The 12,169-nt window shown below is 34.3% G+C and overlaps 1 protein-coding gene across 1 annotated transcript in view; it reads right to left on the reverse strand.

The window, feature by feature from the left end:
• dock4 (dedicator of cytokinesis 4) overlaps positions 1-12,169 on the reverse strand; it is a 76,331-nt gene that overhangs the window by 10,726 nt on the left and 53,436 nt on the right. Inside the window, exons 28-44 of the mRNA XM_067379305.1 lie at positions 11,996-12,090; positions 11,840-11,915; positions 10,493-10,593; positions 9,390-9,448; positions 9,153-9,301; positions 8,646-8,731; positions 8,254-8,280; positions 8,060-8,155; positions 7,915-7,975; positions 7,652-7,745; positions 6,315-6,463; positions 5,861-5,947; positions 5,344-5,448; positions 3,848-3,989; positions 1,716-1,882; positions 1,513-1,599; positions 1,131-1,307 (exon numbers count right to left, since the gene is read on the reverse strand). Of these exons, the coding sequence (XP_067235406.1) occupies positions 1,131-1,307; positions 1,513-1,599; positions 1,716-1,882; positions 3,848-3,989; positions 5,344-5,448; positions 5,861-5,947; positions 6,315-6,463; positions 7,652-7,745; positions 7,915-7,975; positions 8,060-8,155; positions 8,254-8,280; positions 8,646-8,731; positions 9,153-9,301; positions 9,390-9,448; positions 10,493-10,593; positions 11,840-11,915; positions 11,996-12,090 (1,758 nt within the window). The remainder of the gene's footprint in view (positions 1-1,130; positions 1,308-1,512; positions 1,600-1,715; positions 1,883-3,847; positions 3,990-5,343; positions 5,449-5,860; positions 5,948-6,314; positions 6,464-7,651; positions 7,746-7,914; positions 7,976-8,059; positions 8,156-8,253; positions 8,281-8,645; positions 8,732-9,152; positions 9,302-9,389; positions 9,449-10,492; positions 10,594-11,839; positions 11,916-11,995; positions 12,091-12,169) is intronic.

Consider the following 12,169-nt stretch of genomic DNA (forward strand, 5'->3'; position numbering starts at 1 on the left):
CCATGTTCCTGGTTGCATTCGCACCGGCAATAGGAACTCTGAAGCGGCCGACAGTGATGTCTTTAAGCATGGCATTTACAAACGTCAAAAACTGGTAGATGGAGTACGCTGAGATGTGTTTGTTGTGCATCGTGGGTTTCGTGATAATTTAAGGCAAACAAGAGATGAAATCTCCTATGACAACTTTCAGTATTACATACCATCAGGGCGGAGAAAAGAACACAACCCTGCAGATGGCTAAATGCCGTTATCACCGTTTTCCATGTTCATGAAGTAAATATGTTTACATGTCTTTTGGTGCCAGTGTTTGACATGTTTGACCAATCAACGTACACTTACGTCACTGATAGTTCCTATAGTGCTGGTTTAGACCCTACTCTGAAGTAGGAGCAAATTTTGTTCCCCCAAAAGGAGTTTCTAGAACTAAAATCGTTCCTAGTTCCTGCAATGCGAACACGGGAAAATCCGGGTAACTCAGCCAATAGTTCTAGGAACTATGAAAAGGTTCCTCCGGTGTGAAAGCCCCTATTGCTGTAGTAGTTGAACTAAACTCTAGCTTGTAAAGGCAGGAACACACCAAGCCGACGGTCGGCTGTCGGGCAGTTGTTCTTCGTCGGCCGACTAAGCTTTCTCAGTGTGTTCCGCACCGTCGGCTGAAGTTGGTCCTCGTCGCCTTTTTTCCGGCCAATTCGACATGTTGAATCGGCGTTGGAGCTCGTCGGTCCGTCGGGCCATCTGATCATTCTGATTGGCTGTTCAGATACTGCCGCCTGCTGGTTCGGAAAGGTATTTCATCTCACGCAGGCGCAGAACTGATGTGCTACTTGGCCGTCGGCTGTTTAGCATCGGTTTGGTGTGTCAGGGCAACTTTAGATACAGACGCTGCCGACGTGACCCAACCGCGCAGTCGGCTTTCGTCGCCACTAGTTCATCTGCATCGGCTTGGTGTGTTCTGGCCTAAAGCGACAAGCTTTGAGTCTGTGTGGATACTGTAGGTCTTATCAGCTTTGCAAAATGGGCCACTTTATTTTCTCCCATTCTTTCTACTTTTTTGATCCAAAATGCCAACCCAAAGTCCACCTGTAATCTACCAGAACCAGATTGACTCTGTTCCCCATCCATTCCCATACCTCCTGGTATCGAGCCAGCCCTCCGTTGACAGCGGCGTCGATGACTCCGTTCAGGCACATGGTGAGAGGGTTGATGTTCAGCATCTGCCTCATCTGACACTGGGCGATCAGCGTTCTCAACTGCAGCGTCTTATTTTCAATCACCTCACTGGCGTTCTCCAAGGGACTCATCTCCACCTGTATTGAAAGCACACTGGGGTTATGATTTCTCTGTTTATGTTTAAATAGTTTTGATGGCGGACGTGCCATCTTGGGAGCTTTAAATTCATGACAGTGCCGAAGCGCTTGGAAAAACCTTGTCTTGTACGTGACTGGCCATGTTTAAGATTCATCAAGAGTTGGTGTCTTGTGAAATGTTTGCTTTTTTAAAGTTATGACTCACCAGTTCCCTTTTCTCAACCTCAAACCAGCGTGAAATGCCAGGTAAACTCTGAGCGAGGGTTAGTGTCGTCCGTTCAACCCACAGGCTCTACAACACAACACAAACAACATCAGATTTTCAAAAATGTAATCATTCCAGATTCATCTTGGTGCCCAAGACTTTGGATGGATGGATGGATGGATAGATAGACAAGTCTACAACACCTTAAACTCATTCTCTTTGTCTTTGGTGCCCTTGTGAAAAGGCCTGTCATAGCGAAACCTCCAAATATGGTTGACTTTGTAGAAGCTCTTGATGTTGTTGGGCACTCCGTCTCTCTGCAGGACGTCCTGGTTTTCAGGGACAGGACTAACGGCATAGATCTGCAGATCTGAATCACGACCAGTTAAGGGACTTACAAAGTACATTCAGTCTTCATGCGATGGTCATTTAACAACAACAAAAACACTTAAGTCTCCTAAAGTTTAATCGAGCAATACTACTTTCCTCTAAAAGAAGTTTGAGCTACTCATGAACTTATGCCACTCAACTATCAGATCATTAGCAGAGAAGAGAAGAGGTGATGGAGCAGCATGAACTCAGTTCAGATACCCATCTGATTAGAAACTGTGCTGCTGGCTGCCGACCAATAGTTTACACATCTAACAGCTGCCCTATTAGCACTTCTCCACTCTTTAATTGCCCTTATCCTCACACCAACCCTCATCTACGAACCCTTGAGGAGCAATTTGGGAATCTCAAGAACTTAAATGTGAACTTGTACTGTACCGTTCTGAATAAACAAATCCAATTAATTACCGAACAAACTTTTTCAAAATACAGAGACAGTGATGTGCACAAGAATTACAGCACAATTTTCATATTTTAACATTTGAAAAACTGGGACAAAGGTGAGAAAATCATAAGTGTATTGTTTTGTATATTTAAAAAATGGAAAAGTAGTTTATAAGGCTGTTTTAATGTAACTTTCATTAAGAAAAAATGAAATGAAAATGTTTTAAATATTTTAAAGATATTTTCTTGTACAGAAATCGCTTTTTAAGACTACAACAAACGGCTGGTAGGGACTACAAAGAGCTACTTCCTGGGTTAGTGACATCACAAACCCTAAAATTTACATAAACCCCGCCCCCAAGAACACTCAACAAAGGGGGCGAGGCCATGTTGGTCTGCTTTAGAGAAGATGAAGAGCTGTTGTAGTAGAGTGTTGTTAACATGCCGTCATTTTATGCCGACTGCTTCACGAACGAGGGTCAATTCAATGCTGGATTTGCACAACAACATGGCGGCACATGCTAGTCGATGAGTTGAATCAACTCCACAGCAACTAGATAAATTTATCCACTAACCATTCAGAAACGTCCAGTTTCATTCTAAAAGTTGTAACTTGTTCCTGAGTCTCTTCATCAGTGTCCGACTTCAGTTTGAACAATGTAAGGCTGAACACCGTTACTGACAATCGTCATTTTGTCTGCGTGAGATTCTCCTGCTTTGTTGTTTTTGAGCAACTGAAGCATGAGCTGTTAAAACTCCGCCCTCTTCTGGAAAGGGGGCCGGAAACAGCAGCTCATTTGCATTTAAAAGGACACACACACAAAAAAAAAAAAACGGTGTGTTTTTGCTCATACCCAAATGGGGCAAATTTTACAAGATATAATAAATGATCTATGGGGTATTTTGAGCTGAAACTTCACAGAAACATTCGGGGGACACCAGAGACTTATTACATCTTGTAAAAGGGGGTATTATAGGTCCCCTTTAAATGTTCCTAGTTTTGTTTTGAAGGTCCCCTACAACAAGTTTACACTCATCATTGCCATTTTCTCATTATATACATTATAGCATCACCACTTCTCTCACAGTGTCTGAAATGGTTTGATAAAGGATTCAGTCTCTCTAAACCCCTCCTTTCTGAGAGCCTACTCTGCTCTGATTGGTCAGATAGCCCAGTCTGTTGAGTCTGTTTTTCACAGTGCAGAAAAAGGCGTCTTCTCGGCATTTTGACCACACAAACCCAACTCTTCCAGGCATCAGCTACAACAACAGTGTTTGAGGACGGGTCAAAGTAGACACGGGCAGCTGATGAAGACCATAGATGGCATTACACAAATATGTCACAAACCTACTAAGTTTCTTGCAGGATGTAAGACTGGATTTACTGATGACTCACTTCAGGCAGATCAGAATCGGTTCTTTCTTTTGGGAAACAATAACTCCATTTATCGTACACTTTGATCTTTGCAGACCTTTTACATTCATTAACAGCTATATTACACACTACATCCAAAAAGCATAGCAGGGGCACTGCTATCGACAAAAACGTGTTTAAGGATACACTGCGCGTCCGCTTGGTGGATGGTCTGGTCAGGCAGGTTGGCATGCTGCATTGCGATAGCGTGAGGAAACTCGCTGAGCATCCGCTGCTGAAAGGCTTCCAGACGCTCGTAATCATTCCCTCGACACACAAACTCTTTATTCTGTTCAGCGGCAACACACACAGAAAGAAGTAATGAGGAAAGTGGAAGAAACTAGACACAACACAGACTCTTTGAGGGATCTTTTATAATTCAATCCTAATTTTTTTCTCACTTTCCCCTTCATTCTTATTAAAAGCATCTGGTGTGAAAATACAAAGAAAAGCATTTGGTAAAATGAATTTCTCAATAAAAAGAAGAAGTAGCAAATTATAGATGAGTTACAGTGAGATCTAGAAGAAAAGTGCCCCCTGGAGGACATGATGTTGAATTACAGTTCATCCCAAAATTAAAAAGCTTTCATTATTATATTATATTATATTATATTATATTATATTATATTATATTATATTATATTATATTATATTATATTATATTATATTATATTATATTATGACTATTATAGACTATTATTACAAATATTTTGGGGTGAACTATTTCTTATATATTTACCTAAAATAATCTATATTATATTATATTATAGACTCTTATATCATAGATATAATATTATCATGAGTCGGATCAAGAATAATTTATTTTTAGACATATTTAATATTAGGGGATTCCAAATTATGACATTTTAATTTTTTAAAAGTAATGTAATAGTTACTTTCCCTGGTAATTAGTTACTTTTATAATTATGTAACTCCGTTACTATTTGTGAGAAGTAACTAGTAACTGTAACTAATTACTTTTTTAAAGTAACGTGCCCAACACTGGTTATATTATATTATATTATGACTGTTATAGACTATTATTACAAATATTTTGGGGTGAACTATTCCTTATATATTTACCTAAAATAATAAACATTTATTATATTATATTATATTATATTATATTATATTATATTATATTATATTATATTATATTATATTATAAACTATTATATTATATTATATTATGATTATTATAGACTATTATTACAAATATTTTGGGGTGAACTATTTCTTATATATTTACCTAAAATAATCTATATTATATTATATTATATTATATTATATTATATTATATTATATTATATTATATTATATTATATTATATTATATTATATTATATTATAGACTACTATAGACTATTATTACAAATATTTTGGGGTGATCTATTTCTTATATATTTACCTAAAATAATAAAACTATATTATATTATATTATATTATATTATATTATATTATATTATATTATATTATAGACTATTATATTATAAACTATTATATTATAGACTATTATAGACTATTATTAAAAATATTTTGGGGTAAAGTATTCCTAATATATTTACCTAAAATAATGAACCTTTATATTATATTATAAATAATACATGTTTATATATATATGAATATAATATATGAGAATTGTACCCTTAAAAAGAAGGGGAACTTCTTGCCGTAGAACCCGACTCTGAAGAACTCCGGCTCGAGACGCTGCTGGTTCATTATTTTGTCGTAAAACGAAGCTTCCATCATCTATCAACAACACAAATAAAACAGACCATTGAGCACAATGTAACACAAGCAGCTGTTAATATGACAAATTACTGCCACAATCTGTGAAGCAATCGACTGTGTAACAGAATAAACAACAAACTAATGGGGAAGTTCAATTTAACAGTTAAAGCCAAATGCCTCATTAGGATAACAATTGGCCATAAGTGTAATGAACATGCTGTAATAACAACTCAATCTAGTTCAAGTAAGTGCTGTTTAAAGCCACTGCAAACATAAAGCGGATGTTTGAATTGCAGGCTAGGGTGTGCAAAAATAAACCTAAACAAAAAATACAACAATAAAGTAATTAAAAAAATTAACAAATACAAATTAAAAAATTATTACATGCATAAATACATGCACGAATGGTCTACAAACAGGAAATACTCACCCTCATTTTGCTGAGGTTCCTGTAGTCATAATACGCTTCGTACTGATTGGCCAGTTCTCGACACAGTATGATGCAGTTTTCCCAGCACTGGAAGGAAGAGTTCAGTTTTTAACTAACACTTCATACATTAAAGTATATTTTTAGTTATAGATAAGTTCAGCACTTATCAAAGTGGGGAGTAATTGCAGCTGTAAGTTTCAGCCACAAGATGGCAGTATGTAAGAAGAAAAGAACAGCTCTTATGTTGTACACAGATACATTGTGTCACAGTAGCTGATCATCAGCCAATTGTGATTGAAAATAAAGGATTTCCTGTCACACTCTGACTGCAAATATCTGTCAGTGTGAATGGATTTTTACTTAGATGCCCAGATCCTTCAACATTAAGCATTATTAGTCACATGAATGCCTTTTTGGTGGGTGGAGTGCATCTTAAAATGAGAGATGGACTCACTTTCCCTCTGTCAAAGTTGTGTATGATGGTGAGATGGAGGCATTCCTTCCTCTGCCATTCGCTCTGCATGGGGTACGTGAGAAACTCTCGGAGAGGCCTTTCGGTCCACTCCAACAGCTCGTCGTACAGCAGGAGGGTGTACGACGCCTCTGCAACACAGTTACACACATCTTTAAAAACTGAAAATTAAAAATTTTTTATTATTATTATTATTATTATGCAACACAGATACAGATCATAAAAATGGAAAATTTAAAAATAATTTAACTAAGTAAAAAATAATTTATTATACAAATTATTATTATCATCAATATTATAATGCAACACATAGTAACACATAGTAAAAAAAAATCACATTTAAAAAGTATTTAAAATAATGATTATGATAAAAATAATAAAAAAATAATAAAAATTATGATTATTATTATTATTAAGCAACAGTTACACAGATCATAAAAATGAAAAAAAAAAATATTATACAAAATATTGTTATGCAGCACAGTTGCACACATCATAAAGACTTTAAAAATTATATTTTTTTATAACAGACCTTGTTTTTATCATGCAAAACAGTTATACAGATCATAAAAAATGAAAATAAAAAATATATAAATTATTATTATTATTTTTACTTTTATAATAGAGTTGTTGTTATTATTATTATGTAACAGTTACACACATCATAAAAATAATTTAAAAATTATTTATAATACAAATTATTATTATGCAACAGTTACACACATCATGAAAATAATAAAAAAATATTTATAATACAAATTATTATTATTATTATTATTATTATGTAACAGTTACACACATCATAAAAAATATTTAAAAAGTTATTTATAATACAAATTATTATTATTATGCAACAGTTACATGGATCATAAAAAAATGAAAAATAAAAAGTATAATTATACAAAATATTGTTATTATGCAGCACAGTTGCACACATCATAAATTAATTAAACAAATATCATTTTTTATAATAGAAACTATTATTTTTATTATGCAGATCATAAAAAATAGAAAATTAAAAAAAATATATAAAATAAAATTTATTTTATTTATTTTAAATTTATTTTAAATTTAATTATTATTAACAGACAGTTCATAAAAAAAATAAATAAATAAATAATCATTTATAATAGAAATTATTATTATGCAAGTTACAGATCATAAAAAATGAAAATAGCATACAAACAATTAATTGTTGCAGAATTTACTTGCCACATATTTTGATCAGAGGTAGGCTACAGTATAAAAATGAACATAATCAAGCATACGGTCAAATGCAAATGATACAGATCAACCCAAAATTATTGAGCGATTATTACCGGTGTAATTTTGTGCCTTCAGATGCAGCTCATAGAGCTTGTGAATATATCGGATGTACATTTCTTCTTTATTCAACTCAGTTTTGTAGAAGTTCTGAAAAGAACAGGACAAAGTGAGCAGAACATCCTTTTTTCTCTGAAGGTCATCTCAATAAATACCAAACAACTATTTGTCATATTTTTCAGTGTTAAAATATGTTTTCTGACCTCAAGTAAAGTACATGACAAATAAATGACAAAACATCAGTAATATCCACACTAACCAGAAGGTTGACTGTACATCCCATCGTTTTCCCATCAACCTCTCCGATCTTCATGCAGTCCCTGCAAAGAGATGAAACACAGTGTTTATACTGTACAGTATACAGTCCGTGTACGGATGTGTCTGAGCATGTGTGTCTGCTTTACCTGTAATCTAGTAATCTTTCCATTAGCCGTGTGACTGTAGCGATGTGGGAAACGCCACTTTCTCTCCAGGTCTCTCTCTCGATCTTCTTCAGCAGACTAAATCACAGATATAGAGTATTCAGATATATTCTAGGAAGTGAACTAATTTAAAATAATAATTGCATATAGTACATAGTATTTAATGATGGTCTTACCTCGGATATGGACCAAACAACGGAATTCTAATGCAGAAAAATATTTGACAATATTTTAGTATATTTTAATAAAATATATTTTCAAGTATTATATATTTTAAGCATTTCATATTTTTTAATATTTTATATTTATATAAAATACATCATTTTATTTATGCACTTGGTCCATAAGACTTTTTAATGTTTTTTTTTTTTTTTTTTTTTTTTAGAGATTTGCTGCTCAAGAAAAATTACTTATCAATGTTGAAAGCTTAATATTCCTGTGAAACCCAGGAATATAATTTTTTAGTAATATTATAAATGTCTTTACTGCCACTTTTGATCAATTTAATACATCCTTGCTGAATAAAATGATTAATTTCTTTAAATAAAAAGAAAGAATTAGGACTCACATGTTGTTAAAGAGCTCTCTGTAAGTCTCATCTCCTTTGCCCTCTGACATCAGACCTTCTAGTTTGTCTATTAGTTTGGCCTCCACCTTTAAAGACAAATCAAAAATGTTATTTTTCCTTCTTAAAGCATGTTTTTTAAGTCCACTTATAATGTTAGTCAAGGTTTCCTGCACCAAAAACACCATTATGTACCATAAATCATGCATTTGCAATTTTTAGCATTATTTTGAAGGGCTTTCCGCAAGATAATTGAAATAACAATTGAAAAACTGTAAAATCACATGGCCCCTTTATAGCTTAACTTTAAATCTGCATGAGTAGCTCAAACTCTTGCTGACAATCCTTTTCAAATTATATCATTCAAAAGCGTCACAGTCTTAGTAAAAAAGCTAGATTTCCTGGCATCCACTGCGTTTTACTGTCACGCCCGCACATAATGTACTGTGACATGAACATCACGCTGCTCTCGCATGCTGAAACATGTTTATGTCGCTGCGATTTCAGCACCTGTTTGAAGTTGCCGCTCCGTCGCTGTTCGCAGTCCATCATATCATGAAAAATGGGAATGAGGACGTTCCGCAGATCCATCTGTGGTACCAGAGTCACCTCCATGAACGGGCCAATTAGGGTGGGAATGAGATTTAACTTATAGTCACCTGGAAGACAACACCATATATTGCTCTTAAACACAACAGTCATGTGACTCCATTAAAGCTCAATGCTGATTTGTAAGGAAGGACGTACCCAAATGCTGCCACATGCTGAAAATCTCACATCCGATCATCACTCTCATGTCACCGTACCTTTAAAAACACAATCTTATCAAATCTGTGGTTATAGAAAAGGATATTGGCTGCGTCCCAAATCGCATACTTCTCTACTATATAGTAAGCGAAAAACAGCGTGCGACAAATGAAGTATGTCGGAATTCACAGTACTCGTAAAAGAGTAGGCAAAAAGTACCTGGATGACCTACTACTTCTGGCGAGATTCTTTACTAACCCATGAGGCCACGGGAGAGGGTTTGTGAATGGCAGTGAAGCGCTGAATTGACGCTGGTAGGTCATGTGATAAAGACAACATGGCGAATGTAGTACATACAGATTACATTCATACTAGAGTTTACTTCACTATTTTAAATTTTAAAAATGTGACGATGCCAGTATTTCCCCGTAGCATTTTGAACGCTGTTGACTGGATTCTTAAACGCCTCTGATTGGCCACTGTGTTCACGCGCTCAACAGATACGTCTGTGATTGGCAACAATGATCAACGCTTCAAAAACATGTTGTAAACAGACATCTTTGACGTTCTTCACCAGACGCTTACACAGATACACACGGGAACGTTTGAAAGCAGGCGTCTATCAGCGGATCCCTAATATATCACTATCCACTTATAGATGGCTGCTTTCAAAAGTTGTATTTGTTGAGTATATGAACACAACGGCCAATCAGAGGCGTATAAGAATCTGCTCAACAGCGTTCAAAATCATTTTTTTAAATTTCAGTACCGACTTGGTATCGAAGACGGTACTTTTGACAACACTAATTCATACTATAATAGAACATACTTTTCACAAATATTCAAAATAAGTACCTACTCTAGAGAATATGCGATTTCGGATATGGCCATTGTGGTAATATTACAACGGTTTTCCCTTGATGCAGCTTGCAAAACGTGTACAGTACAAAACAAATGAGCCAATATACAATAAATCCCTAAACCAGCTGCTAGTAATAGCATCTCATTACACAGAATGTGTTGTTTTACACCGTAAAATCTTTCAATCTCATTCTCTGTAGGATTCTGATCACATAAAGGAAAAGAACAGGAAGGGGTCTCACTTCTCCAGGACTTTTTTCCTCTTAGAGGGCGGGAACATTTCCAGTTGGAGGCAAGGCTGGTTGATGAATATTATACAGAGATAAAAATAGGACTCCCATACCTACAGATAAAAAGACAGCTAATTAAAGCGCTGACTATGATTATCTGCATTGCAGGCACACGTTTATCATGTTCCCAGGATGCACCAGGAGAGGAAAAAAGAGAATTCTCCTATGCAGTAATTTTTGATGTCATACTGTAAAGAACTACACTGCAATGTGTAGTTGTTAGCCTAAGGAAATATTTCTACTTTATCTGACCTTCAAAAAAAAAAAAAAAAAAAAAAAAAAATCCTCATGTGACCTACTGAATTCAGGTTGATTCTGTTATATTAAATATTTTATTTCATTTAGATGTCAGAAGTAGGTTACTTGATCATATATTTTTATAGAGTGTAGATGTGAGATCGTGGCTTTTAGATATACTGCTTTCACACATATACAGTGTACCACAGATTTCTGAATATATTAACATAATTAATTAAATATTTAAAGCAACAGGCAATCATTTTATATAGTATATGCAAATTTTTTCTCTGATATTTCAGTACTCTTGAGAGCAGAAAATTAATTAATAATCTGTAGTATTTAACAACTGCATTGAAGATTATGTGCAGATGTTTCACAGATTTCATTATATTCACTGTAGTAATATTAGATTTGAGAACTTTTGCTGGTCATGGGTTCGATTTCCAGGGAAACGTGTCAGGTGACACTAACGTTTGGGTTTGTTAATTTTTTAATGTTTTTGAAAGAAGTCTCTTATGTTCTTTTATGCTGCATTTTTTTTATCAACACAGTAATATTGTGAAATATTATTACACTTTTTTTTTTATTATACAAACAGACAAATATATATATATATATATAATATATCTATCTATCTATCTATCTATCTATCTATCTATCTATCTATCTATATATATATATATATTATTATTATTATTATTATTATTATTAAAATTTAAAATAAATGTTTTATGTTAATATATTTCACAAAGTAATTTATTCCTGTGATGCAAAGCTACATTTTCAGCATCATTACTCCAGTCTTCAGTGTCACATGATCCTTCAGAAATCATTCTAATATGATGATTTGATGCTCAAGAAACATTTATTATTATTATCAATGTTGAAAACAGTTGTGCTGCTTCATATTTTTGTGGAAACCATGATAAATATTTCTTTGCTGAACAGAAAGAACAGCATTTATTTGAAATAGAAAGCTTTTGTAACATGTCTTTATGTCTTTAAGTATTCATTTATTTTTTTAAAATCTTACTGAATCCATAAAATGGAAAATCTTACCTTGAAGTCGAATTTCTCATTGAGGAAGTTGTTGCGCAGAGTATCAGAGAGATACAAAATGGTGGTAATAATGACGCTAAACACAAACAAACAGAAATGTCAAGCAATAAAACATTTCTATGGTTGAATGAGATTACATACGAAACAAGCCCTTACTTATTAGCGACCAGTCGCATGACAGTCCAGTCTTTTGGAAACATATCCTGTCGGATAAGTATTCTGAAGACGGTGAATAACTGCAGGAGGAAACTCTGGGAAACCAGTGTAAGAGATCGTACAGTTAGACTATTATCGCAGCAGAGTAGGCTGGTTAAACAGCTGCACTGCGCT

This window comes from Chanodichthys erythropterus, chromosome 24 (assembly GCF_024489055.1).
Source record: "Chanodichthys erythropterus isolate Z2021 chromosome 24, ASM2448905v1, whole genome shotgun sequence".
NCBI lineage: Eukaryota > Metazoa > Chordata > Actinopteri > Cypriniformes > Xenocyprididae > Chanodichthys > Chanodichthys erythropterus.